This window comes from Corvus hawaiiensis, chromosome 1, assembly GCF_020740725.1.
Source record: "Corvus hawaiiensis isolate bCorHaw1 chromosome 1, bCorHaw1.pri.cur, whole genome shotgun sequence".
NCBI lineage: Eukaryota > Metazoa > Chordata > Aves > Passeriformes > Corvidae > Corvus > Corvus hawaiiensis.
The window spans coordinates 272,866-296,000 of record NC_063213.1 but is presented as its reverse complement, the minus strand read 5'-3'; the positions used below and the strand labels follow the sequence as shown (position 1 = coordinate 296,000).

Sequence of the window (23,135 nt, the reverse complement as noted above, 5' to 3'; positions counted from 1 at the left end):
GCTTTGGAAGAAACAGGGGACAAATTGTTCCCTAGTGGCCTTCTCCTTTCTTCTCCCAGCATGGAAAACTTCACACCCCCTCTGCCATCTTCCTTTCCAGGCTGCCTGTACAGTAGCTGTTCTATCCTGTCAGTCATCTCCTGCCCCTCTTAGTACCTTTAGGAGTTCCCTTCCATTTATTTTTGAGACCCAGGTCAGAAGCGCTGGAGAGGGTGAAGCCTGTGGGTGAGGACAAGAGCGTTGGGATATTCCCTGTCTTGTTCTCCATTCTTTACCTAGTAATGGCTGACACCCTCTTTGCTCTTTGATTGCTGCTGAGCAGCGGAGTGATGTTCACCGAATCATGGAATCATGGAATGGTTTGGGTTTGGAGGGACCTTGAAGCGCATCCAGTTGCACCCCCCCTGCTGTGGGCAGGGACACCTTCCACTAGACCAGGTTGCTCCAAGCGCCATCCAACCTGGCCTTGAACACTTCCAGGGATGGGGTAGCCACAGCTTCTCTGGGAACTGTTTTCTTAGAGTTGTTGAGAATTACCCCAGGATTTCATCTGAGTAGTGAGAACTTGCAGTTTGTTTTTGCAGATGTAAAATCAGAATTGCTTGTTTCTGATGATTCCGCTTCTCATCAGTCACCTGCTGTTCTGGCAGCTGGACACTTGGTATTTTAAGGTCCTTTTGCGACTCTTTCTCTTTGTTTCTGCCACCTTGAGTAATGCTTTGAGCTGACAGGGTTTCCTTGCTTTGTATTGTTCTCCGTGTGCCTGTCACACACCCTGTACTTGGGAGCCATGCCAGCCCTTTCCTTGGTACCGGATTGCCTGTGGATGGGGAAGGAGGGGAGAATGTTCCCTGTCCCTCACAGCCCCCATAATGCCCTGCAAATCTGGAGCAGCGATGCTGTTCCTGGGCAAAGTGTTTGGGTGATACTCACCCTTTGCCGTTTGGTTTTGGAGGTTGGTGTTGCTAGAGCCAAAAAACCAATAAAATTATGAGCTGCAGGACTTGGGAGAGAGAACACAAATAGCAAATGCAGTAGTTCCAAAGAATGTCACGTTTGTGCCCAAATCACGCAAAGGCCCTGTTAATGAGGGAAGCTGTGCCAACAGCCAGCCTGGCACACAGAGCGGCTGGCACATCCGAACAGCAGGACTGGCACAGAATTGATCCTAAACAGAGGAAGAGTTGGTGTTACAGAACACAGATCAAGAGTGGAAGTGAGCAAAAGAGGTGGGACACAAGTGGCCATTGGCATCCAGCTGGTCAGTGCCTGCTGGGAATTGGGAGGTTTATTGGGAACGGGGATGTTTTTAGCTGTGATGTTTGACTGTATTGTCTGAAACATGGAGTGTGGGGAGCTATGCAGTGTAAGCATCTCCATCCCTGCTTGGAGAGGTGAAATTCTTCCCTGGAATGGTTGGTCAGTCCTGAACAGCAGCTGCCAAAGTCAGGTGCTTTCAGATTCCCAGCTTTGGGCAGCTGGCACCCAGAGCTGTCTGCAGAGCGCCCTGCGAGCTGGCTGTGAGAAGATGAGTGAGGTTGGAGTGGGCTGATGCTGTGCCAGCCTTCAGCAGGATCCGTGGATGACTCAGGTATTTAGGATGCAGTTAGGCTGATATCGATCCCTGAGAGAGCAGCAGAGTGCCTGACATAATCAGAATTAGTGGAGAATTAAAGGAGGGAAGTGGGTGCTGAGTGACGTAGTTTGATGGGATCTACTTTCCATGACACTGAGAACGGCTCCCAAGCAGTGGGATTAGTGAAAGGTGTTAGTGATTAAATAATACCTTGAGGCTTCTTTATGGTATTTAGGTTAGTCCAGAGTGACCTCAGGAAGAAACTGGAAGAGTCAATGGTCAACATGGGATGTGTGAAGTGGAGTAAGAACTGGGGCCCTCAGTGTGTAGTTATGAATACAAACTGGGCTGAGACAGGTTTGGGGAGATTCCTGGGGATCCATCCTCTCCTGTGAGCATTTAGTGTCTGTATTGGGTCCTGGAAAAATCATCAAGAATGGTTCTCCCTTCCAAATCCAAGGTGGTGCGAGGCACTCAAAGCCATCCCCTTCTGCCCCGACCACACGGGAAGTTGGTGTTGGTGCTGGGGGAAGTTGAGGTCTCCCTTGTTGCTCTCTCTGGTCAGGTCAGTCAGGGGCCCCACTGTGACTCAGTCAGGCAGCTGGGACCCCTTGGGCCCTGCCAGGACTTGGTCAGGCAGCTGGGACCCCTTGGGCCCTGCTGGGCCTCGGCGTTGGCGGGGAGACACGAGGTGAGGGTTGGTGAGGCCAAGGGTGTGAGCCGGGCAGAATGACGCAGGGACTGTCCCTCCTGGGGCCCTGGGGTGAAACGTGGTACCTATTCCTGTTGGGAGGATGAGCCTGTGCAGGTTGAGGTGTCTGTGGCTGCAGCAGGGGAACCTCGGGGGACGGTGGGAACAGAGAACCAGGTGCAAGACCTGCACCCTCCATCTCACCTTCTGGCTGCGGCTTGTGGCTTTCAGTTTCTGGGTTTTTCTGCTGTCTGTGGTTGGTGGTTGGCCTCTCTGCAGAGGCCTTGGGGAGGAACCCAAAATGCCTGGGTTAGACACAGGTAGGCTCCTCAGGCCACTGGGGTCTGTAAAGGTGAGCACTGATGGAGATGGATGGCGTGGGGAGCTGCTTCCAGCAGGGGCTGCTCCAGGGATCAGAGCTGGGACCCTCGTGCCGAAGTGGGAGCAGGAGCAGGAGACACCAAACCCTTGGCCAGCCTGGAGCAGGGTCTTTGGCTCAGCATGCCTTGGGCTGGGGCTGCCTCCGGCTCTCCCCAGGACTTGGGGGCAGCGCCTGAGGTATGAGTGGGTTCATTGAAATGGATAGTCTCACCTACAGTGTTTGTTGTGAAGCTGAGTTTCGTGTGCCAGGTGACATCTACTTCTTAACCATCCCGAGGGTGATATTTCGTTCTCTAAATCCATTGCTTGTGAGAATCGAAGCTCCATCACAGGGTCTGGAGCCTGTCCACCACGAGGGAGCTGGAGAAGGTTGTTGGGGGCTGGAGCACTGCAGTCCCCCTGCTCCAGGTGGGATACAGGGGTATTACTAACACTGTTCTCACAACTGGCTCTTGTTGTTTGCAGCAAAACAATCTCTGCCTGTGTGTGCAGATGCTGTTAGTCACCATGCTCGCCTCAGAAGATGACGAGGTGGGAGCAGCAGTAACATGGCATTTGTTGGAGTGCTCAGGCCCACATGAGCATCCCGTGTTGTTGCCAGCCTCAGTAGCTTTTTAGTTTGTGTTTTGAAAATACTTCCTTTGTCTGCTCATTGTTCCTGAGCAGGTGCCTTTGGGAACAGGGCGGAAGGACAGGATCTTTCCATGGCTTTAATTGTTTTGCATGTTTCCCAGGGAGGGAGGAGTGGTTTTGGAGAGCTTTGAGAAGCACTGTTGGGAACATCCCTTTGGGATTCTGAGCTGCTCCCCTTCCTGTGGAGCTTGATGCCACTCCAGTCCTACCTTTTGCTGGGGTTGGCTCTTCCCAAAATTCTTGTGTCATTGGTGTCTGCGATGCTGCATGCGCAGAGCCAGAAGAACGTGAGGATGGGTGGTCTGTCCGGTTGGCACAGACCTGGCTTGGAGGCCCAGTCTCCATCTGCTGCTGGGATGGGTGGGGGCTTTGCTTGCGGGCGCAGAAATGTCCTGTACCCGCTGGGCGTATGAACGTCATCACAGTGCAGTCATGTCTGAAGGAGCTCCATGGTCCAGCTAAAGGACAGCTCTGTGACCATCCTTTGCAGGCTGCTGTGGGGTCTCTGCCTTTCTGTCAAGGCTGGAAGGATTTTCCAGCCTCCTCCATCTCCTGCCATATTCTCCTCCTGATCTCCATGTGGATTTTCACGTCCTCTGAGTCCCATTGCTGCACCGTTCACTTTTTAGTTTCACTCTGTTGCCATTTCTTCTTTTGTTTGCTGCTTTTGAAATAAACTGGAGGATTTTCACTGTTTAAGTGATGGTTATGGGAGAGATTTTAAAGTGAGGCTGGAGAACCTGAGGAGGTCTTCTTTAGTCCTCTAACTAAATTTTCACGTGGCCTTTTGTCTTTGGATTTCAAAATCCCAAGGAGTTTTCACAATGTCTGGCCTAATCATGCTGATGCTGCTCATACCTGCATCACCAGTGGGGAGCTTGGGAATTGGGAACGTTCTGGTGCCTGGAGACAGCCCTGTTCCATGGGAACATCTCTGTACCTGGAAGCAGCCTAGTGCCTGGGGACAGCCCAGTGCATGGCTGGCAGCATGGCGGGGCTGCTCATGCCCTGGAGTGCAGGTACCAGACTACCTGCAGGTTTAGTCAGGATACTGGTATGGGCGTCTCTGCGCACAGAAGTGCCCGGAGGTGGCTTAAGGAGCGGAAGTGATTGCTGCTGCCTTGATCTTGTATTACACCCTGTAGGTAACATCCCAAAGCGTTGTCTTCCGGGGTTCCCTGAGGCACCAGGGTCTGGACCCGCTTAGGAAGCATCATCCCTGCATCTGTCATCCCTTACATCTGTCATCCCTACGTCTGACTTGCAGCATGTGGGCGCAGGATCTGCAGCGTGGCCACCCCCACAGGGTCCATGGCAGGATGCCATCTTCGAAGGGCTGGCAGCAGTTTGGTGCTCAGATTCTCTCCTTGGTGGACAAGAGCATGGCCATGCCCTGTTAGGGTGACATGGGCATGACCTTGCATGTGTGGGAGGGAGGCGTTTGCTTCAGCGCTGCATCCTGGGTGGGGGGAGAAGGTGGCAATTTCCTCATCAGCAGCTCGAGGTTTGTGGCAGGACCTGAGCTGGGGGTGGGCAGTGTGGGAGGAGGGAGGGAGCTGGTGCTGGAGTCGGGCTCTCCTGTGACTGTTACTTACTTCCCAGCTGGTGTTAACTCTCTGCTGGCTGGGCCTGTTCCTCCTCTCCATGGAAACTGTAGGGAACAACCTGCGCTGAGGCACCTCTCATGGCAAGAGGCTTTGGAAAGTCAGTCAGCCTGTCAAGTGTTAAACCCAGGGCTCTGTGCTGCACAGGCACGGAGACAGGGCAGGGCAGGGCAGGGCATGAGGGTCCAGCTAGCAGTGAGAGGCTGTGCCAGAACTTGGACCTGGAGCAGTGTCTCACCTCTCCATCCTGAGACCCTGGGGATGTGCAGGTGCTGTGGGGTGTGCGGGTGTTTGTCAGTGGAGTGCAGGAAGACATTGTCTCTTGGGCTCAGGGTGGTTGGGGTGACTGGAAGAGGTTTTGGGGTGCTTGGGGTGGCCGGAAAGGGTTACCACGGTGGTGCTGTGTGGTGTGCAGTGGTGCTGTGGTGGATGCTGAGCCTGTGGCAGGACTCAGCGTGAATGTATCACCCTGCTCAGGGTCAGGGGACGCCTGTGTCTCCTTCTCCCTCCTCCTGTTTGGGCCAAGGATGTCTCTGGCTCTGTCCCGGCCCCGTGGGGCCAGCAGGCAGGGCCTGGCCCCTGCCACCGCCTCCAAGTGACGGTGCTGCTGACGCGCTGGCAGCGTGGGCTGTGACGTGGGGCTGCGGGGGCTGCGGCGCTGCACCCCACGGCCGGGCCACCGAGCCTGCGCCCCCAGACGCTCTGCTTTGGCAGAGCCTCATCAGTATTCCTGGTGCATGGCCGAGCTGGCTGGAGCTGGTTTGCGGAGCCCGGTAGCTCCAGCATGGTCATGACACAGCACTTGGGGTCCTCCTGCAGCTGCGGGGGGGCTTGTCTGCCATCCCTGGCACTGCACAGAGCCCTCCTGCTCTGCTGCTCCAGCTGGACAGTGTGTGCCAGGGCCCTGGGTGCCCTGCAGCCTGGCACAGGTGCAGTGTTGTCACCTGTCCTGCACCCTGTCCTGGCTTTGTCCCTGGCAGTGGTGCCCACAGTTCCACCGCTAGCACGGTCTGTGCAGGGCTGTTGGCCTCGGGCAGCCCTGGTAGCACACCGGGCCTGGAGCTGGCTGCTGTCTCCACGTGCTCCTGGTCTCCTGCTGGTACCTGCCCTCTGTGCGGGCACTGGAAGCCATTGGGGCCATCCATGCTAGGAACCTCATCCCTCCCCCAGCTGCCGAGGCAGTGCTGGTCCCTCATCCATGCTGGACGTGTGGGGCTGCAGGGGGGCCCCCGGACTCAGGCACCTCTGCAGAGTGACAGTGCCTTTGAACCCACGGGGGATGGTGAGTGCAGGTATCCCATCCTCCCAGCTGGGCATCTCCCTGGCAACAAAGTCGCCCTATCTGCAGTTCTCTGGAGCAACAATACTATTTGGGTCTGGGGGAACACAGGGATACCAGTGCTGGTGGGTCTGGGGGAGCAGTGTCATGGGGTCTGGGGAGCGCAGTGGAGCATTTGACCATGGTTTAGACTCCTTTTCCTTTTCAGGTCTCCACCCTGAATTTCACACCAGGGCCAACCAGCACTGGAATGTTCCCTGGCTCTCGGACTCTTCCCATGCAGCTGTTGTTAAGCCTCTTATGGATTATATTAATTTCAGCCACATGTTCATTGCCATAATGTTTGCACCATGCATGTGACTCAAAGAAGTGCTGGTAAGGGACCAACTTGCTTCTGTCCCCAGGCACCTGCTCTGGGTCAGATTGCCAAAGCCCAATGTCCCTGTTACTGCCCAGCTCTCGGAGATGCTTCTGCAGCCCCGCATAGCCCTGGGAACTCGGGCCAAGCTGCTGCCCGCCAGCAGCTTGTGAGCAGGTGAGCTGTCACCTGTCACCTGCACTAGACAGACACAGCTCCAGTCCAACCCACTATGGTTATGGTGTAAACTGCCAGAGACGAGACACATTAAAGGCATGTGGGGAGTTTCAGTGATGGCTGTCCTCAGACCCTGGTGGTTTCTAGTCTCATTCTCAGTTCCTCCATCGGTGGAGGGCTCAGGCAGCTGGAGCCCGTGTGTTGCGGGGTTTGAGCCCATCCTGGGGTATAGGTTCCCAACCTGTGTGCAGGTGCCCTGCAGCCCTCAACCCCAGGACTTGAATCTAAGGCTCCATTTTAGCCTATATTAGACGTCTTTCATTCTTCCTGTAGGAATAACGTCAAGGGGATCATGTCAATATACATATCAGTGCACACAGCGTTTGCAAACCTTTGCCACGAAACAGCCTAATTAGGTAAGAACAGTGTTATGCTGTTTCTGTGGTGTAGACCAGTATCTTACTGGGATGCAGGAGGACAGGTGTTGTACCTGTATTTCTTGGGCTGCTGGAGGTTCCAGCTGAGTGTTGTGCACAGGTTCTGGCTCTGTGTTTAAGAAAGGTGGAGACAAACTGCAGAGAATTGAGGGAATGCTTTAGAAACACAAATAGCTTTAAAAATATGATCCCTGGTGGGACAGGGAAGGGATGTTGTCAGCTAAGGGGAACTCTCCATGTTTCTCAGTAGATTTAATCAGAATTTGGATGAGGTCACAGGAGGAGGAAGAGCTGGAGCAGAAAGGAAGTCACAGGCTGCAGGGGTCTTGAGGAGGTCATAGTGCTGGAGGGGGCTTGGGGAGGTCGAAGGGATGGGTCAGACAGACCCTGTCAGGGGGATCCAGCATGTCTGGTCCTGCCTCAGCAAGCAGCACAAGGTGCATCATCTCTCCAGCAGACAGTCTGTGATTCAGAGACACCTCACAGCCAGAACCTGCCAGAACATTTTAAAAAGCTGAGACTCATGTGGAAGGGGAACCATCTGGTGCTGTTGGAGTATGTGTTAAACCCAGGGTTGGGAAGGAGATGGATATAGACGGTCCCATCTCCCTACAGGAAGAACTTTCCATCCCTGGGAGCATGGAGCTGTGCCAGGCATGGTGGAAAGGAGCTTGTGAGGGTCCTGACCTGGTTCCCTGCCCAGAGCCCGGTACCTGTGCCTGAGGTACCCTTGACAGGTTGGCTCGGACAGCCTGGTCCCCGCAGCCAGCCCTGTCTGGTGTTCAGCACTTTGGAAGACATTCCCTTGTAATTGCTTCCTGCAGAATTCCTCGTTCTCGCTGCAGTGCGGCTGCTCTGGGAGACGGGATGGCAGATGCTGTGCATGCAGGTCAGATCCAGTCTGGCAGTTCGCATGTTCCTGTGACCTTGGCACAGATGGCAGAGCTGCAGCTCTGGCGGCTTGTCAGGCACCTTCTGCTCAGTCCCGGGCACAGGTGCCCGTTGGCTTGGGAGGGAGGGGAGTGGGATGTGTCCATTGTCTGCCCACGGGGCATGGCCACAGCGTGGGAGTGGCGGCTCTGAGCTACTGCTCGGGGCATTCGGCAGTGGGTACCGGGGAGGGGAACTGCCGGGGTAGGGCTGGTGCTGACAGGTGCGAACACCTGAGGGAGGAGCAGGATGTGAAGCCCCAGGAGAGGCTCTGGGTGGGACCTCTGCTCCTGCACGCCGTGATGGGGGTCTGTGGTACTGACGGGGATGGGAGGGGAGGTGGATGGTGGGACCTGTGGGCTTAGGAGAGGAAGGAGAAGGGACAGGAAGGGACTTGGCCGAGGCGCTGGCTGTGCTGTAGGGAGGGGAAGAGCTCTAGGTGGGGTTTGGCTGTGTCCGAGGCCTGGGTGCATCCAGAAAACTGGAGAGATAGGATGAGGCCTGTTGAGGAGGAGGATGAGGGGTCAAAGAGAAGGCAAAGTCCAAGAAGGTGATGGGATTTTGAAAGAGTCAAGGCAGTGGAGTCAAAGACTTCTGTATAAGGAGGGGGAAAGGGAGGTGCTGATGTTTAGGTGTTCCCTGGAGAGGCCTGGAGAAGCAGGAGAAGACCTGGGCTGGCTCAGCAGACAGGGCTTTCAGAAAGGTAAAAATAGTTTAAGGGGGAGTCAGACATCTTTTTTTTCCTCCCCAGAGGGAGCACAGATCATACTTGCAATGTGAAGGAGGGAAGCCAGGGAGAGGGAAAAGGTGTGGAGGAAAAAAGAAGAGGAGAAGGAAGAGGAGAAAGAGGAGGAGGAGAGCCCTGGGGTGATGCTGGAGACAGGGACTGCGGGCAGCAGTGGGGGGGTGCTGGGGAAGAGGTGGAGGAGGTACCACAGTCAGGACTCCAGTGGCCAGGAAGGAGGGTCACAGGTGAGTGATGGTGGGTTTGGTCAAAGGAAATGACTGCCCTGGAACGAGACAGGAGTGAAGCTCTGGCTGAGGTGGTCACACTTAACCTGGTGCCCTGTGCTTCGGGCTCGGGAGGGCTCTGGAAGTCAGTGCTCCTGGGGGTCTGTGCTCCAGGGTGTGGGTGCTCCGGACTGCCCGGGCCCCTGGAACTGACGGTTCCCAGGTGTCCCTGAGCACAGGGCGGCTGTTGAGCATCACGCAACTGCTGAGGGGTTCGCTGCCCCATCACAGGTTTGGGAAAGGTGAGAAGGCAGAAGGTAGCAGCTGGATCTGAGTGCAGGGCCGGTGCGGCCGGGGCTGGGGGGTCTGGGCGCCCAGAGCGGGGGGTCCCGGCAGGAGAGGGGAAGCTCCGGGCCGGGCTGAGGAATGTGCGGCGGGACTGCGGCCGGGGAGGGCAGCGGGGGGCGCGAGGATGCCGCAAGGGGCGGGTCGAGCCGGGCCGGCGGAGGGTGCGCGTGCACGTTTGCCGGTGGCGGGCGGGGTCCCGGTGCCGGTGCCGCGGGCAGCAGCGGCCAGCGGGGGCGCAGCGCCCCCTGGCGGGCGCGGCCGGCCCCGCCCCGCGCCGCGGTCCCCACTGCCGGCCCTGCCCGGCGGTCGGTACCTGGCAGCGTCCGGGCCGGTTCTGGTTCCGGTGAACGCCCCGGCGGGGCCCGGGCAGGTTCCGGTCCCGGCGCTCGGCGCCGCCCCGGCGGGGCTCGGGCAGGTTCTGGTCCCGGTGAGTGCCACGGCGGGGTCCGGGCGGCCGGGCAGCGCCGCCGCTCCGTGGTGCGGGCTCCGCCGTTGGCGCTGGTGGTAACAGGGACCGGTCCTGCTCTGCCCCGGGGCCGTAGCCCCGCACCGCTCCGGGACGGCGCCGCCGCCGCTGCCCGTGCCCCGGACTCGGTGCCGTCGGTGCCCGCGGAGGGCGCGGCGGGCGGGGCGGCCGCGGCCTCCGCCCCATCCCCATGGCGGCCCCGGCCCGTTCCGGGGCGGGCCGGCCCAGCCCCGCGGTGGCGGCGCCGAGCACGGCCCGGACATGCGGGCGCGTCGTGGGAGCCCCGCGCCGGCGGCGGAGAGCGGCGGGCGTGGGGCCATGGGGCAGCCCCGCCGCTGACCATGGCCGAAGGCTGGCGCTGGGCCGGGCCGGGCCGGGGCGCCCCGCGGCCGAGCCCCCGCCGCGCCGTCAGCGTCTGCGAGTCGCTGGACTTGCAGGGCGTCCCCGCCGTCCAGGCCGCGCTCGGCGCCGCGCAGCAGCAGCGCCGGCGGCCCAAGAGCTTCTGCGCGGCGGGGAACGGGCTGCCTGGGGCGCTGCTGCCGCCGCCGCCCCCCGCCCGCGCCCGCGGCGGCCTCCTGGACCTGCTCCGGCTGCGCTCGCCCCGCAGGCAGAGCCCCGAGGACGAGAGCGACGGCCCCGATGAGGCGCAGCGCCCGCGCCCCAGCAGCATGACCTTCCTCCCCACCGCCCGGCCGTCGCACCCCACCGAGAGCCCCGGCTTCCTCAGGGGGGGCTCCCTGTGGGGCAGCCGCCGCTGGAACCTCTTCGGGGGCAGTGGCTGGAGCAGTGGCTGGAGCGGCTCCAGCCCCAGGAAGAACTTCAGCTCCCTGCGGAAAAGCTTCAGTTTCCGCCTGCGCCGGGGCCACGAGCTGCGGCGGTCGGAGTCTGGGGGGCTCCTGCGCCCCACGCGCCTCCGCACCAAGAGCGAGGGTGATGCCAGCTCCCTGCACACCTGCCCCAGCAAGCGGGACCTGCTGTACCCAGAGCTGACCAGGGTCGGGGGCCGGCTGCACACCGACCCCGTGCAGACAGGGGGACTCTGGAAACTCCTCACGAGCCGCTTCCGAAGGCGAGAGCGTGGCAGCACCGGCAGCATGTGCCCCAAGGATCCCCATGGCGGTGTTGAGCCTGTCATCCTGGGTGGGGGTCCTCTGCGGGCTCTGGGTAAGTAAGTGCAGGGGCAGTGCTGGGCTGGCACGAGCCTCCTGTGCCCACGGGGCCTGTGGCCTGTCCCAGCTGAGGTCCTGGCCTGTGCACTTGCACCGGCTTCTGTCCTGGTGCTCTGCAGGGTTTGCACTGGGCTGCAGTGAGGTTGCTGTGAGTGTTCACAGGGTCGTGTCATACTCCAGTGTCCTGGGCACTGCCATCGTGCTGGAGCAGTCGTGGTGTGGCTGCTTGGGAGGATGTGCTCTGGGGTCTGGTTCCCTTGCTGGCCACATACCTGGAAATCAAGCATGTGTGTCGCATGTCCTGCTTGCCCTGGTGGTGTCCCAGCAAGGGCAGGGTGGGCTGAGCCTCCCTGCCCTTGCCCCACAACATCGGTGGAATGGGGAGAGGAGTGCTGTTGGTGGGCTCCCAGGCAAGTGAGACTGTTTGGGGGCGGTTGTCAGAGCAGAGGTGTGAAGCAGCACAGGGGGTTGGGGAGCCCTGCACACCCCTCTTGTGAGCAGCTCCCTGGTGCCAGGCCTCGTCTGGGCGATGCTCAGCCAGAGCCATCCCTGGCAAGGTCCTCCACTGGGGCCGAGTGGAGGCCACGTGTTTGGGAGCACAGGGACCCTCATCGGGTATGGGGCAGCCTGCAGAAAGCAGGTGTGGCATTACCAGTGATGGGACAGAGGGACAGAACACCCACGGGGTTGGGCATTCAGCTGGCACTGGCAGCTGAAGCAGCTCTCGGGTGTTTGACTCTCTGATGTTGGTGGGGAGTTCCATGCCGCTGGGGCTGTGTGGGGCCTCAGCTGGGGCTGTGCTGGTTGTGCCTCTGTGCCCTGTCCCCTTCCCGGCCCTGTGGAAGGAGCTGCAGGCGAGCCCCGTGGCCTGGCAGGCTGGGAGGCGACAGCAGCATCCACAGCTTTTTAAGGCATGGAACGCATGGAGCTGGGGGCTGGGCCAGGCCCCGCCGCCCGCTCCCGGGGGGCCTCGCTGGGTTCCATTGCTCTGCTCTGCATCTGGGTGTTGTGGAGGCAGTTCTCTGCTTGGCTTAGGTGCCAGAGGGATGTCTTAGGGCTGGCGGGCTCTCCAGGGAACCCACATGCTCCCGAGGTACCTGATTGCTCCTGGGGCAGTGGCTGTCCAGGACAGCGTTGTGCCCAGACGTTCCCCAGGAGGGCTGGGCCACAGGTATCAGCACAGGAGCAGCGCTGCTCAGGGGGCTCCATCCTCTAGCCCCCTCTGTCTTTCAGGTTCACTGTGCTCCAGGGAGGGGTTCTGGAGGCTCCGGTGGGTGCAGGGGCTGCCCGTGCACCACGAGGCAAAGGCCGGGATGCTGCTGCGCTCTGGGGGTTCCGGTGCTGGCAGGGCAGCCCAGGCTGTGTGCTGGTGCCGGCTGGGTGGCGGGAGGTTCCCAGGAGAGGGGAGGCTGCGCTCATGGCTGGGGAATGTGGGTGTATGCGGGCAGGGAGGGCCGGGCCCTGCCCCTGCAGCGGGGGGCCTGTTCCTGCTTGCCGCTTCCAGTGGGAGCTGCGCCAGCAGCAGCCGGCCCGGCGGCCGCATTCCCAGAGAAGCAGCTGAGGTTGAGCACTTGGTTGGCATCCTCGCCTCTCACCTGGCTCCTCCATGAGACAGGTCGGAGCTCCCTTTGGATCCATCTTTGGGATACCCTACTGAGGCTTCTGTGGGAAGTGGTGTGGGGGGCTTGGGGCCTCTGCAGCAGTGAGTGACCAGCCAGCTCATGCAGGACCACTGCTTGTTGCATGGATCAGCGTTTGCCACCGTGGCTTGTGCTGGAGGCAGAGGCTCAGGGATGACCTCTCCAGGCTGCCATCGGCAGTGTGGCAGAGCTCACACCAGGTTTTGTCGCACTGAGAACATCATTCATTACCCTCCTGGTACCTGCACAGTCCCTGTGCCCACCAACCTGTGTCCTCCTGGGGACAGTGAGGTGTGAAGGTGAGGCAGTGGTGAAGTCTGCACAGCAAAGTAGCTGCTGCTTGTCCTCTCTTGTGCCCCATCTCCCCATCGTCTCTCTGCTTGGAACGTTGGTCCATGGCTTCCTCCAGTGGGAGCTGTGGGCCTCTGAGCCAGGGCTGGAGGGGCACAGCCTTAGTGCTGCTCCGACGGGGCTGCTCAGGAGGTCTCTGCCCCATTCCCATTCCAGTCTTGCAGGCCAATGGTGTTCCAAACACCCTCTTGACATCCCACAAACTTTGATGCTCTGTGTGGGCGCTGCCCACCTTGCCCTGGGAAAGCTACTGGTGCAGCCCCAACTTGCCCTCCTGGGGGGTGCAGCTGCAGCTGCGGTTATCAGCACTTGGAATAGCTGGATGTAGGAGTCCCGGCAGAGAGCCAAGCCAGCACTCTCTCTGTTTCCAGAACCTGGAGTGGTTTGTTTACAGCACGCTGTGATACCCACCCAGCCCCACACTCTTCATCCAGACATACCCACAAGAGCCAGGGGGATGCACCCAAGTGCTGCTTCCAGCCCTGGAGGGGTTCGGCTGGGATTGAGCACGCAGAGAGGTGATGGGGGATTTTAGGGTTTGTTACCCAAAAAAGATGTAAAGAGCTGATCCTTGTGTAATGGGCAAGGGAGGGCAACAGCCGTTAGGATTAGGGAGCAAAGTCGACACAGAGTGCGGCCAGCTTGGACTGACCCAGGTGATCGTGGTCAGTGGTTCAGAGCGTTTCTAGGTATCCAGGTGTTGGCTGGTGCCATGCCAAAGAGGCTCTCTAATTGGAATGGTCTTGGGAAAACTGGACTGTTTTTGAATTGGAGTTGTCCCTGTGCATAGAGGGTCTGTGTGATGGGTACAGCATCTCTGATGGCTCAGGAAGCATTCCTCACCTGAGGGAACAGCATGGAGCTGTGTCAGGGAGGTTTAGGTTGGATTTCAGGAAAAAGTGCTTCCCCCAGAGGGTGGTTGGGCACTGAGCAGGCTCCCCAGGGAATGGTCACGGCCCCAAGGCTGCCATTGCTCAGGGAGCATTTGGACAATGCTCTCGGGCACAGGGTGGGATTGTTGGGGTGTCTTTGCAGGGCCAGGGGTGGGGCTTAATGATCCTTGTGGGTCTCTTCCAGCTCAAGATATTCCATGATTCTGTGATCACAGCCGTGTCCCCTCTCCCAGAGAGATGCCCTGCTTTTTGAGGTTCTTTTAAGGTACCTCCCTTTACTCTCCTGTGTGGAGTATTGATGTGCAGGGCATGTGAGGGAAGGTGTCTGAGAGAAGACGGGGCTGTTTTCTCATGGATTGGGTGAAGTTTGTGTAGAGAGTTGGGTAGGTCATGATAAATATCACCTTGTGTTGGTACTTGCCTTCGTTGAGCTGGGAGTGTTGGTGAGAGGCAGAGGTGTCATGGTGGGGTTAGAGATGCCTTGGATGCTGAGGCCAGTCTGGTGTCCGCAGTTTGGAAAAGCTTGAGAGTTCTGGAAGGTGTCAGGGAGGGAGCTGTTGGGACAATACTCTGGAAGGCTCAGTTCCTAGGACGAGGCCAGAGGGTGTGCGGTGAGTGCAGAGGTGGCTGACTGCAGTCACTGGCAGCCTTAGGGAGAGGGAACCCTGTGCCTTCGGTGTTCACCTGCCAGCGCTCGTGAGGTTGCACGAGGAGCCGAGGTCAGGCACATTGGGAACAGGTTTGTGCTGGCGAGGTAGATCCCCACGGAGTGCTGTGATGGGAGGTTGTGAGTTCCTGTCTCTCTCTGTCACACTCTGCTGGGTTTTCCCTTCCAGCAGACCCTGTCCCACCATCACAGCAGGGTTTGGTCTGGGTCTTTGACAGTGTTTGGGTGGGGGCTGAAGAGCAGCAGGTGCCGAGAGGTTGAACTGCCTGGATCTTCCAGAGTCTGCACTGACCTCAGAGCACAGTGACACCAGCTGCTGCTGCCTGTGGCGTGGTGACGAAGCAATGGTGGCAGTTCCTAAGCGTGCCCTTTCCCAGAGAGACACAGAATTGTCTTTCTTTTGTTGCTGCAGAGTGTTTAAAGCTCTACTGAGATAATCCTTCCAAGATCATGTCCTTCAGTGGGTTCCTGTGCTAGCTCAGTGCTGACTGGAACGCTGCTATGCCTGTGCTGGTCCTTGACCTGGAGAAATCCCCATCCTGCCAGCATTGCTGGGGCAGAGGCTTTATCAGCCTGGCCTGGAAGGGGTGGCTGTGCCCAGGAAGGGTAGCTGTGCCCAGGCACGCTGCCTCTGCCTGCCTTTGATCTGTGTGTGGGCTCAGGTGGGTCCGTTTGTGTGGCCACAGTGGTGGCCACGAGTGGCCTTGGTTTGTGTGGCCTCTGCTGTGTTTGCACAGCCTCTGACCTGGTTTCGAGGCTGGGTTTAGTGTCCAGGGTTGCAGTGTCCAAGGGAGTTCCACCATGGCTTGGATAATGAGTTGGTTAATTATTAGTTGCTGTGTGGGGAGACCACATGTGTCTGGCACTGGCGCTTCTGGAGCACAGGGTAGATGAACCTGCTGCGCATCATCCCGTGGAGGGAGCATCTGGGGTGAGAAGTTGAATTTGGCTGGCCAGCCCCTTTCTCCTCCCAGCTACCCTGCAGCATGAGGGTGCTGAGAGCTGTGGGTCTGTGGCTGAACCCCCTCCAAGCTGTCTTCAGGGCACAGGGAGCTGCGGTGTCCGAGCTCTGTGATGGAGGGTGTTGATCCTGCCTCCTCGGTGCATGCCACTGCTGTGCCACAGCTGGGGTCTGGTCTGTAGGTCCTGAAGGTGGCCAGGATGACCAGCTGACCAAGGGACATCAGCTACAGAGTGCCTCCTTTATGTCCCTGTCTGCTTCTCTGCATGGCAGAGGCTCTGCCCACCCCAGAATTGCCAGCTCTCCCAAATTTCCACCTTCTGCAGTACAGCTGCCTATGCCAGGAAGTCTCCATCAACAGAAGCTTCTGGGGAGTAACAGAATTGGCCTGAATCTCCTTTTCCCAGGCCAGTCTGGACTGATCTCCTCTTGTGTGGTTGTGTCATGGAGCGAAGGATACTGTTGGGCTGTGCTGAAGCTCTTGGTGTGACGGTGGTTCCCTGAGCCCACTGCTTCTGCTTTGGAGGTCAGGTACACCTGGGGAAGGCACTGAACTGCAGCACGGACAGCCTGGTCACTTCTGTGTGATGAAATAACAAAGAGAAGATGCAGGAAGAGTGAGCAGGTGTATTTTCATCTGGAATTGTGCAGCCAGTCCAGCAGTGAAGCTGATCCAGTATATCGTGACTCCCTGATGCTACATGAGATCAGTCCCTGGAGGTGTCTCCTGCTGGAGGCAATCCCTGCTGAGCGAGCTGGCAGCGGGGCCCAGGTGCTGTGGGAAGGGGCTCCGAGTGCTCACCTCCCTGCCGGGATTGTGGGTGGTGCCTCAGCCCCGTCAGGTTGCCGGTGCCTCGCTGTGTGCTTCCACATGGTTACAGCTGCCCCCAGGAGACAATGGGGATCGTGTGCCTGTTCAGTGGGGAGCGGTGCCTGCGGACTGGGCACCCCCCTGGCTCAGCATGTGGGTGGGGAGGGTCTGGGGGCCCGGAGGGAAGTGGGGAAGGTCTGGCAGCCCCAGAGGGAACGGTGCTGTTTGAAGGGGGCTCCAAATCAGTCTGCTACTGCAGACTTGGACCTTTCCTGCTGCTCTGGTGTGTAATAGCTGCAGCAACACACAGGGTGTACAATGTCACACTGACAGGGTTCGTAGCCGTGAGTGCAGGGACTTGCCATGTTCTGCATTTTGACAACCAAGGATGAACACTGGTATGGACAGAGCTGACATCCGGGTCACGTCACTGGTTTTCAGCAGCCAGCTGCTTGGTCTGTGGTTGTTTTGGGTTGAGTAACTGCTCGTGAGGTGCCCTTTGGCAGCTCTGTGGGTGTGATCTGTGCCCGCCCGCACACGCTGCTGCGGGAGCTGATGGCGGAGGAGGGAAGCAAGTGCAAGAAATCGGGGCGGGGGGAGGGGGTGGGAGAAGGCTCCATGCTGGGGATGTCTGAGATCTGGGTGATAGAGCCATCCCTGCGAGCATGGGTGCAGGCAGCTGCAGGACACAGGGCCCAGGTGATGTGAGAAATACCTTTGGGTTTGTGGATGGCTCATCTGCACATATGTGGTTCTTCCACCTGTTGGGGTGGTGTGTACGTGTTGTGTGTGTCCCTTGTGTGGTGAGAGAAGGGTGATTGGCATGTTCTGGGGCAGAGCAGGGGGTGTAAAAAGGACCAGGGAACACTTAAAGTGACAGACTGTAAGTTATGCAGTTGTGGCAGGGACCCCAGCCTGACATGTGGAAGTGAATTGTGCTCCAAACCCTCAGGCCTTCCCAGACTGGCTGATAGTCACAGAATCACAGAATCCCTGAGGCTGGAAAAGGCCTCTCAGACCATCCAGTCCAACCATTCCCCCGGCAGTGCCAAGACCACCACCAACCCATGTCCCTAGGTGCCACATCCACATGGCTTTTAAATCCCTCCAGGAATGGTGACCCTGCCACTGTCCTGGGCAGCCTGTGCCAGGACTGGACAGCTGATTCAGGGAAAAAATATTCCCAGTATCAAACCTAAACCTCCCTTGGTGCAACTTGAGGCCATTTCCTCTTGTCCTGTCACGTCTTGATGGCCTAGAGTACCTTGTCCAGGTGGTGGGTGGGAAGCTTCACCGCATGCCTCAGGGTGCAGACAGAGGGCACGTGCCTGCTCCGGAGTGTGGACATGAATGGCCTCTTTGCCTCCCAGGCACTGCCCTCTTCATCCTTAATCAATCTGTGCAGGAGGAAGCTGCCTCCTGCTCAGCTGATGAGGCAGGAGAGAGGTGGGGGCAGTGCATGAGTGGTGCTCCAGACAGGTGTTCAGAGTCATGGTCCTGAACAAGAGGTGTGTCTGTTCACCAAGGTGGTACTCAGATGAAGGGTTGGTGTGTGCAGGTCTGGCCCAGGGTAGCAGGGGCACACAGGGGTCTTCTGCTCCTGACACCTGTGACCTTGGCTCCAGAAGGGGCCTCAGAGGGACCACGCTCCTCCAAGATGTGCATCTCAGTAACTTCCAGGTGATTGTGAAGGAATGGAGATTCCAGCTGCACTGTGTAAAGTGGTGCTTGCACCCTGGCATGGTGCTGAGTGGAGACAGTGTGGGTGCAGGCAGTGTGCTGGGCCGTGCTGGGACCCTTGGGCCGTGCCGGGACCCCTGGGCTGTCGATGCCACATGTGCCGGGTGGGTAACCAGGACCAGTCGGTGGCCTGGGCTGACATTCAGGCTTGGCAGATGCTGGAGCAGGCGGACAGATGTGCAGGCTGTGCCTGGTGTTCAGTGGGAGTGAGGAGCTGGGTGAGTTGTGTGGCTGAGCACAGTCCTGTTGGCCTTGTGGTGTCAGTGTTTATTTGTGTTGAGGTTTACTCAGGGGCCTTCTCAGCAAGTCAAAAATCGAAGTGTTGCAAACAAACTCTTGAACCTGGGTTAAAAACCAAGCAAGGATCTGTTGGGACAGTTGGTGCAGGAGGCAGCTGTTGGGGCAGCTTGTCGTGGTCATCCTTGAGCAGATCCAGAGAGAGCCCAGCCTGCCCTCTCCAGGGCTCTCCCTGCCTCTCCTCCTTCCCAAGGCCGATCACCGGGTGTGTGTGTCTTGTGCTCCACTCAGAACCTGCCAAAAACCTGCTGTGTGTAGTGAAACAGCACGAGTGTGTGCTGCCTGCTCCCATCAGGGAATGCTGGGGACAGAGGAGGCCTGGATGGTGCTTTATCTGTCGCATTACCTGCCAAAGAGGCTGAGCGGGGCAGAAGTCCCAAGTGGAGGTGACAGCTTTTTTTAGACCCAGTGATGTGGTTGGAAATACAGGTGTGCTGTTACCTTTTGGAAAGGGCTCAAGAATGTATCATTTTCCTCGTGACTGATGAATTGTTTTAATAAAAAAATTACCTCTGCCTAAAAAAGGAAAGGGCAGGTGAAAGACACCACGGAGAAACAATTCCTCAGGATGGCTATAAATAACCTGGTGTTCCTGCAGCAGATGTGGGGATTATTTGTCTGTAGCTCCTGGAAAAGGAGTGTTCCTAAATCAGCCATGGAAGGTAAACTCCAGGTAGGAGCACCATGTTCTCACCTTCCTTGAACATGGTGGATGAGTGTGTTGTGGCCTGTGGGTGCTGGTGGCTGCACAAAACTGGGACAAGGGCACAGTGCCGGGTTATGGTTTGTCACCTCGTGCTCTCTGAGCAGCTTAGGCAGCCCTCTGGCCGTGGGAGGAGGACAGGGCTCTCCTCCATGGCTTTGGGCTGCCCAGTGAGGTGAGAGAGGTGAGATGAAGCTTCAGCCTGGAGATGGAGGAAGGGCTGCTGCTGTTGTGTGTCTAACCTCCCCTAAGGAGTTATGAGGGCCAAACATGAGTTGGAGTGAGGGCAGGCGCTGGAGGGCTCTGGCAGGGCTGTGGAGCCCAGTGCTGCCCCAAAACAAGACAGATGCCCTGAGGGCTGGAGCCCCTCAGCTCTGGAGCCAGACTGGGAGAGCTGGGGGTGTTCACCTGGAGAAGGCTCCAGGGAGAGCTCAGAGCCCCTTGCAGGGCCTAAAGGGGCTCCAGGAGAGCTGGGGACAAGGCATGGAGGGACAGGACACAGGGAATGGCTTCCCACGCCCAGAAGGCAGGGATGGATGGGATAGTGGAAAGGAATTCCTGGCTGGGAGGGTGGTCTGGGGACTGCTGGAGCAGGCACTAGGAGTTGTGGTTGTGGGGTTAGAGCTGCTGGGGCAGGTCTGGAGCCACCCTCCCTGTGGCCTTGGGTGACACTGCCCAGGTCATCGTGTTTGATTGCTGCCCGCTTTTGGGTCTGGATTTGAGCTTCCCTTCTGAGCCCATCTGAGATTCCCATTCCTGCAATAGTCTGTGGCCACAGATTTGGCAGGTTTATTACAGGCTTCTGAAGATGCAGAGCTCCCACAGGTTTCTGGTCTCCAAAAATCCTTTCTGTTTGTATGTGATAAACATGCAGGAGGTCCTGCTCCTATGGGTCCTGCCCTGGAGCTGGTGTTGGATGGAAGGTCTGACCTTGCCAAGGCAAGTGAGGGACTCAGATTTGTCAGGAGGGGCTGCTGGCTGCTTCTGGTATTCAAGGTGTCCTCCAGGCTCCTGCTCCTCCTCCAGATGCTCTGTGGCAGGATGGGGGTGTTTCCTCAAGCCACGCCAGATTGCCACAGCCTCTGTAAGCCTATTGCAGCATGCTGCCAATTCCATAATATGCCATAATTAATTGTGTTTGCGTTCAGTCAGGAGCGTGGCTGATATCCTGCCGTCAGCTCCACCGCTGCACGGCCTGCGGCATGCTGAGGGCAGGGCTCGGGGTGCTGGCATGGGCCCTCAGTTCCGGGTCTTGTGCAGCCCCAGTGCTCCCCAAAAGGGTATCTGGTCCCTAGGGCTTCCCTTGTCCTCTGTGCCTCAGGGCAGGGGATGCTGAAGGGGTTTTTGTGCTCCTGCAGGGCAGAAGGGAGGGTTCCAGCCAGCAGTGCCCGGCCTCTTTGCTGCCATACTGCCCTTGGCTTGGCTGCTCCACCCCACCTGGGGCTCCAGCTGCGTGTTGGGTCCTCATGCAGCCCTGTGTCTCTGGATGAGGTAGAAGGGAGGGAAGAACCATAAATCTGCCTGGAGGGAGCAGGGAGAGTGTAGCAGGATCCTTGCTGGGATCTTGAGGGTGACCTGATGGTTTCTCCCCTCTGTCCACAGATTCGTTTGTGAACAGCCAGGAATGGACCCTGAGTCGCTCGGTGCCTGAGCTGAAGGTGGTGAGTACTCGTGGCTTGTGCCTGGGATACCCCTGGTTCCCCAAACCCTCAAGAAAATCCTGCATTTTCACATGGCCTGGTGGAAACACACGGAGACTTCAGCCTCCAAAGGGAGGGAGGAGCTGGAGCTGCTGCCATACCAGGGAAGGACTGGGGTTTCTCGGCAGCTTGCCCTGGTAGGGGTGAGCCAGAGGTTGTTGATCTGGGAGAGCACTTGGATGTGAAGGTGAAAAGGCACCATTTGAGCCGCTCAGCCTCCCTGCTGGCCCTGGCAGAGCCGTGATACCTGTCTGGGTGCTGCTGCTCAAGCTGGTGCAGCAGAAGCAGGTGTGGATCCCAGGTGGTGATTTGGGTACGTGTCCCTGGTGGTCACCCCCAGAGCAGCCATCCTGGCATGGGACATGTCACTGCTCCGTCAGAGGCTCACTGATCTCAGCTCTGCACTGGCGCTTCCCCCGCCTCTGCCGAGGTGTCCCTGCCCTGGAGGGCTGCCGCAGGATGACAGCAGCTCTGTTCTGCCAAACCGAGGGGCTGGGGCTCCCCGGGTCTGTCAGCGCAGGGCGGGTTTCCCCTGGACTCGCCATTGCGAGGCTCCCCCAGCTCCCTGTGGGGTGTGGTCTCTGTGGTCAGGGGGCTGCCCCCACCCCCTTGCCCCTGGCACAGCCCCTCCAAGTGGGACAGGGTCAGTGTTGCGGGCTCCGGGGTGGCCAGGAGGTGATGTTGGGGTGAACAGGATGCTGCAGGTGCTTCAGTGATCGATTCCTCCCTCTGCTCTTCCTGCGCTCTCTGTGCCAGCCCTCAGTGCCCTTTGCAGGCTCCTGGCGTGTGCCCTTCAGCTCTTTCTCCCTTCAGTTTTTGCAAGATTAACTTTTTTCAGTATTAGTCCAAGAAACAAAAGAACAAAAGTCTTCTTGCAAAACGTTCCAGCACCATCCTGAGAATCAAACCAAACTTTGAATATTCATTTGTTAGTTTACCTGTGAAATGCATTTTAAAAAATGTTCTCACAGATGTTTGGGTGTTGCCACCTGATGTTGAGGCTCTGCAAGGCTGCAGAGCTGTGCTGCCAGCTAAACCATCCCAAAGCTTTTAGTTCTTCCTCAAGTAGCACAGCCCTTTCCCCAGGTTTTGCATGACCTCTGGGGATCTCTGTTGCTCCGGGGTTTCATCCAACCAAAGCAGCTCTTCTAAAAGCCTTGAGACCTTTCGGAGTCCTAGTTTAGAGTGACAGAGCCATTTGGGTTGGAAAAGCCTTTGGAGATCGTTGAGTCCAGCTGCTTCCCCAGCACTCCCAAGGCCATCACTGACTGTGTCCCCAGGTGCCGCTTCCACACAGCTTTTAAATTCCCCCGGGGGTAGGGATTCCACCCCCGCCATGGACAGCCTGTGCCAGGGCAGGACAGGCCTTTCCAGGAAGGAATGTTCCCAATATCCACCCTGACCCTGCCCTGGCCCAGCCTGAGGCCTTTCCCTCTTGTTCTGTCCTTTGTTCCTGGGAGCAGAGCCCGACCCCCCCGGCTGCCCCCTCCTGTCAAGGAGTTGTGCAGAGCCACAAGGTCCCCCCTGAGCCTCCTTTGCTCCAGCCTGAGCCCCTTTCCCAGCTCCCTCAGCCGCTCCTGGGGCTCCAGCACCTTCCCAGCTCCGTTCTCTTCTCTGGACATGCTCCAGCCCCTCCAGGTCTTTCTTGTTGTGAGGGGCCCGACACTGTCCCAGCAAGAAACATTGCCAGGCTTCACTCCCTTCCCATTTTCAAGCAGCTCTGTGTCCTCTGTCTCTCCTGCAGGAGCTGAGGGTCTTGCTGCTCTCCCTGCTTGTTCCCAAGCATTCAGGATACTTCCTCCAAGGTTTTTGAATAATTTAATGTATTGAAGATATGTTCAGCAGTTTTCCCTCACTCAGTTTTCTCCCAAAGCTCCCTCCCAGTGCTGCAGGCCAGGAGGAGGCTGTGACCGAGCAGTTCTTGCAGAGGGGCACTGATGGTGCCTCCTGGCAGGACTCGTCCCCTGCACCTGGCACTCGGCAGTGCCAGCACAGTGCTGACTGTGTTCCCGCATTCTCCCAAAAATCATGGAGCAGAGGTTCCCACAGTGCTTACACACCTTGTTTGGCTCCAGTCTGGTGTCTCTCAGGGGCTGTGTTCCTCAGGATTGTCAGTTCTGTGGCTGGTTTGAAGCTCCAGGTGAGCTCGAGGACATGGCAGAGCAGCAGGATTTTGGTGAGATGCAGGTCAGGGTTTGTACTATGTGCAGACAAAATGTAACTGCAGCCTCCATCCCAGTGTTAGAGCTAAATGCCGTTGGAGTGTTTATCTTTGGCGTGGCATGGCACCCTCGCTGCTGGGCAGCCTCGGGAACCACTCCATTGGCACAGGAGCCATGGCCAACCTGGCACTGAACCCCTGAGCTGCCTGC

The 23,135-nt window shown here is 58.3% G+C and overlaps 1 protein-coding gene across 3 annotated transcripts in view; it reads left to right on the top strand.

The window, feature by feature from the left end:
• AGAP3 (ArfGAP with GTPase domain, ankyrin repeat and PH domain 3) overlaps positions 1 to 23,135 on the top strand; it is a 111,359-nt gene that overhangs the window by 18,951 nt on the left and 69,273 nt on the right. For 2 of the 3 annotated variants that reach the window (XM_048293736.1, XM_048293817.1), the window contains exon 2: positions 20,666 to 20,724. In XM_048293736.1, the coding sequence (XP_048149693.1) occupies positions 20,666 to 20,724 (59 nt within the window). Of the gene's footprint in view, positions 1 to 10,157; positions 10,996 to 20,665; positions 20,725 to 23,135 lie in introns of those variants that run through there. The other variant, XM_048293638.1, reaches the window with a different exon arrangement.